General features: G+C 47.5%; 1 protein-coding gene across 1 annotated transcript; it reads left to right on the forward strand.

Moving 5' to 3' along the window:
* Window positions 1-1,703: 1,703 nt before the first annotated feature.
* On the forward strand, window positions 1,704-2,904 carry LOC130144726 (olfactory receptor 51H1-like). The gene has a single exon (XM_056328798.1). The coding sequence runs from the start codon at window positions 1,704-1,706 to the stop codon at window positions 2,658-2,660; it is 957 nt and encodes a 318-aa protein (XP_056184773.1). The 3' UTR covers window positions 2,661-2,904.
* Window positions 2,905-5,312: the final 2,408 nt, after the last annotated feature.

Consider the following 5,312-nt stretch of genomic DNA (forward strand, 5'->3'; position numbering starts at 1 on the left):
GCCCGCATCCTCTGCTGTGACCTGGGGTAAGTACAGGGTGGGCTGCCTGAAGATGACAGAATAATGTTCTTCCCCTGCAAGGACAATCTGTTTGAGGGCTTGCATCAAAACAAGAATTTACTAAAGTCTCTGGCAGAAACAACAAACAGCATATTAGAAAAATGCGAGGAGCAAATGGCTTTGTTAAGTATTACTTTTGGTCTTGTATATACAGATGAGCTTGATTGAAATCAACCTTTGTAAATAATCAAAAATTTCTCTCATTCTCTCAAGCGTTACATAAATAGTATGTATAAGTTTATTTATACAATACCTTTTCTCCTCACAATTCTTTACACTCTCCGTTACGTCTTTCACTGTCCCATTTCTCCCTGTTCACAGTGCTTAGTTCAGGCCTGATCCTTTGGCCGTTGAAATCCTGTTTTTTTGTGTTTTGTGGGTTGGGGTTTTTTTTTTTTTTCTGATAGCAGATGAGGTCTCAGTGTGTGTGCATGTATGTACAGACACACTCTGGGACAAATCAGTTTGTGCTCCTCAGTTATATAAAATGTATTAATTTCCAGCTGAATAGACATGCACTTTCCCTGATGGGCTGTGGCAAGAACACCAGCTGTTCAGCTGGCACTTTTAAGATGCATTTAACTGCATTTGCAGAGAAGCCTGTTTGGAATATTTCTCTGGAAATCTCTCCCACCTGCCCCAGACTCCTGTTGCTGACCATCACAGCTCATGCTCCTGGGGTGGCAAACCTGCCCAGGAAAGCAGGAGGCTTCCAGAGTGCTTAAATGGAGACCTGGTGTTTGCTGTTAGGTTTTCTAATGGCCTCAGACAGATGAAACACCACTTCGGGTTCTCGATCTTATTTGAGCCTCTGAATTTCTTCCTTTTCATTTAAGCTTTTTGTCAGCTGTAAAGCACAAGTCCATTTTCCTTCAATCAGGGTTGGTTTAGTTAATTGACTTGGAGGTTTAGATGATAAAGCTCCCTAAAACATTACACATTTTGCCATACTTAACAAAAAAAAAAAAAAAAGGAACGATTCAATAGAGAATCACATATAATGGGGCTATTTCTCATCTCAGAGTGAGATATTATCTCTTGTGGTCTGACCGCATTCAGTTCACTACAAACATTAATCTTTCTCTGACTTTGCCTCTCTTCTTTTCCATCTCTCCTTACCTCTCCTGTCCGTGTGCTTCAGCCTTGCAGGGACCAGCGTGGCCAAGGCTGCTACTTCTACTGCTGTGGGAAGCAGTCAGCCCTGTTCCCAGGGCTGACCTCCAGGTCCCCATCCCACCTCTCCTCCTTTCCCAAGCAGGAGCACCCTGGCCCCAGGCTGTCATCCTGCCTACACTGCTGAGAAGCTTTCAGGCACTCCCAAAGGGCTGAACACAAAATCTCCTGAAGCCCTGGGTATTTAAAGATTGGGGACTACACCTAGGGGAGACACAAATTAAATGCCACACTGCTCTTTCGTGGTTATCTGCTGCTGTGCACAGCCCAGACAATGATCCTGGGACTGGTCCACTGTGGTTTTTCCTTGGTTGATGTGATGGTTATGTATGAAGGCAGCTGCACAGGGGTTTTTGGCTCTTGGGAGCCTGTCCCAACATCATTAGAGCTGGGGTGCATGGGATGTCTCATAACAGGGCTTTTATTCAAGACACTATTATTTCCAGACCCTGGGACCATCAATACGTGAGATGTCATCTTCCAATAGGACTGAGCCCAGCACCCTGACCTTCATCCTCACTGGTATTCCTGGTCTGCCAATGAGCAGCTACTGGATGGCGTTGCCTCTCTGCTGCTTGTACCTCCTCATGCTCCTGGGGAATTGCAGCTTACTCTGGATGATAAAGACAGACCATAACCTCCATACACCAATGTACTACTTCCTCTTCATGCTGTCTGTGGCAGACCTGGGCTTGTCTCTCTCCACCCTGCCCACCATGCTGGCCATTTTCTGGTTCGAGTCCACCTCCCTCTGTTTTGATGCATGCATTGTCCAGATGTACTTCATCCACTGCTTCTCTGCCATCGAGTCTGGCGTTCTGGTGGGTATGGCTTTTGACCGCTTCGTTGCTATTTGCTACCCTCTGCGCTACACTTCTGTCCTGACGAGCTCCCTGATAATGAAGGCTGGGGGGGCAATCTTTATGCGAGGCATCTGTGTGGTGATACCTGTTGCTGTCCTTATTCAGAAGATGCCTTTTTGCAGGTCCCATGTCCTTTCTCACTCCTTCTGCCTGCACCAGGACATGCTGAGGCTGGTTTGTGGGGATGTCAGGGTTAACAGCTTCTATGGGCTGACCGCGGTGATACTCACCAAAGGACTGGACTCCCTGGCCATCCTCCTGTCTTACATGATGATTATCAAGGCCATCTTGAGCATCGTCTCTCAGGAAGCACGAGCCAAAGCCTTTAACACATGCATCTCCCACATCTGTGCTGTCCTTATCTTCTACATCCCACTCATTGGCTTGTCCATCATCCACAGGTTTCAGAAGCACCTGCCCCCCCTCACTCACACACTCCTGGCTGATGCCTACCTTCTGGTGCCACCTGTCCTGAACCCACTTGTATACAGCTGGAAAACCAAGCAGATCCGCAGGCGGATGCTTATCCTGCTCTGCTGGAGAGGGACCCAGCAGCAGGTCTAGTCCCAGAGTGACAATGCCCCAAAGCTAGTCTCCTCCTTCCTTTCCTCTCCAGAATGGTTGCTCATGGGCAATATGACCTCTTGGAGAAAATCATTCATGCTCATTCACTTCCCAGGAGAAACCTGTCATCTCTTCCACAATACAGGTTTTTTCCTCTCCATGGAGGGATGGATTATAGCAATTCACATTATTCCAACTCCCATTTTGGGATGCCCCACTTTTCAGGAAGTCTGCAAGAGGGCAGAGCTGGTATAGCCATGTGATGAAGTTGTCCTCCCTGCATGTAGGGAGAGAGAAGGCTACTGAAAGCAGTCTTTCACCAAGGAATTCATTGCTAACAGCGATTTTAGTCTCTGAAGAAATACAAATAGTGTTGCCAGACTTGTGCTTTTAATTACAATATTACTGTATTGGTCCATTATATGAAACTGTTAGTTCCCAGAGTTATGTGATCATATGAGACTCCTCAGCTTTCCTTCTACAAATAATGTGATTCACACCTTTACAGCTACAGAGACAGGAAGCAATGGCCTATGGACTGTAACTGAAGGACACAAACCCAGAAAACTGAGTCCAGTCTCGTTGCAGGGTCTGCAAGGGGAGTGTATGGGTTTTATTGTCTCATATCATCTGCTCTGCCTATAACCCTTCTGGGAACATGAGGAAAATCTCTCCCCACCCCCCAGGTTATGACCCAAATGAGGGTAGGCTGGTCTGGAATGGAGGTAGTAGGGTGCAATGGGCATGCAACGCAATGCAAACACATCCTGCGACACGTGGTGCTGTTTGTATGCTGCCACGTTTCCTTAGGGACTCAGGTGATGTATAAGTGACATGCTTCAGACCCAGGGTGGCTGAGCTGCCCCTTTCAGAGCATCAGGCTGTCATTAGAGGACTTCCATCCCATCCCAAGACAACCTACCTCCTGATCTGCCTACCCTTGTCATTGTGTAAGATAATCCACCCTGCAAACCAAATCCCCTTAACTTTGTCATGTCTGCGGGGTTGTACCAAACCAGTTGCTCCTTTCTCCCTGCAAATCACTGCCTTCAGTCTTCCTCATGCGCTGGTCTTCTCGGGGCTATCTCAGTCCAGCCTTTGCCTCATTCCAGTAGCTGAGTGGTCAAGAAGGAGGGAGGAAGGTGAAAAGGAGGGGAAAGAGGAACCATGACCTTGCAGGTGAGGAGTCAGCAGCCCCCATCTCATGGGAAAGAGCATGCTGCATTGATGCTGCAAGCAGCACTTGTGCTGGGGAGGGATGTAGGCAGAAGAAACCACTGATTTCAGTGCAGGCACTTGGCATGGTCAGTCTCCAGCTGTGCAAAGAGCTACAAGGTCAAGGCTGGAGCTTGGGATGGCCTGGCCACCTCTCATCAGGTTCCAGAAAACTGGAAGATGCTGCACATTGCAAGGATGTGCTGGAGAGTTTTGGTAGGGAGAAAAAAAATGATGTTTCTCTTTAGCTTTTTATTTGCAAGCAGCACCCATGTGTTCTTGCTGGTTTTAGTGTTTGGCACCTCCCAGTGACAGTACCTGGGAGACTCTGGAAGAGAGAGAGCATTGCCCTCCTCTGAAGAAAAATGCAGGTACAATTTGCCCATAACTCTCTCATGCTTGCCAAAATGAAGCACCTAAGTCCCTTTCATGGCACTGATCCTTGTCATTTGGACTTTCCATAGCAGCACCTAGGACAGCTGGGAGAAGCTCTCAGAACATTTACCAAAGCAGCTTTTGGAGCTATATGGGGTGGGTGGAAAAGCATGCTGCAAAGTGTCATGTCAGTCAGATGCTAGGAAGGGACTGGAAAGATGAATGCAAAACCAAAGGTGGGCGCATGGCAAATGAGTTTAACCTGCAAACTCTGGGCCTCATGGCTGGGAAGCTGCCAGAAGTGTCTCCTGTTTATTTCCAGGGGTTTGTAAAGTAGATGTCTGAAGACACGGAGTCTGTGTATGTCCATGCAGTGCTTGCTGAAGTTGTTGAGCAGCTTCTATTTGCCAACAAGACGTCAGAAGCTGGGGACCTAACCATGGAGACCCCAGCACTCCGCAGTGTTACTCTGTGCAGTAACCACTGGCATGTTATTGTGTGAGTGCGTGAAGGAGTACATTGTCTTGTGCTTGAACGTTTTGCTAAATCCAGGGACTCCAACTGGGCAAGCCATGGGGAAGAGCAGATGTTGCTGTAATCAGCCTGTGGACAGCAGAGAGCAGTTCCCTTGGAGGTTAAGGCAGCTGACACATATCAGCTGCTGATAAATCTGGCAGCTGTTTTGAACCAATTGCCTCGAAGGTATGAAGGAATTGCTCAAACTATGAGCAATTCACTCATTTCAGCCAAGCCCTGCCAACTGACACGGTGGCTCTGAGTCACCCAGCCCTGAACAGCCCATGTATCTTCTTCCCGGACAGACGTGGTATGAAAATTTGTCCATCCCAGCCCTCTTGGAGGTGGCCTTTGACTCAAGAACTGAGCACAGCTAATGCATTGCAACCCTGAAAGGTCTGTGTGATGCTGAGTAATGAAATCTGTAGTAGTGTCAGTTTGTATTTATCCTAAAATCATCTCACCCACTTTACAGAATAATGTGGCCAGGTACCTTGCTGTCTGTTGATTTAGGTTTACAACATGAAACACACTTCCCTGAGGCTT

The sequence above is a fragment of the Falco biarmicus genome, chromosome 2, assembly GCF_023638135.1.
Source record: "Falco biarmicus isolate bFalBia1 chromosome 2, bFalBia1.pri, whole genome shotgun sequence".
Classification (NCBI taxonomy): Eukaryota; Metazoa; Chordata; class Aves; order Falconiformes; family Falconidae; genus Falco; species Falco biarmicus.

Excerpts from the sequence above, each read along its gene's own strand:
- LOC130144726 (XM_056328798.1), top strand. The coding sequence starts at position 1,704 with ATGTCATCTTCCAATAGGACTGAGCCCAGCACCCTGACCTTCATCCTC.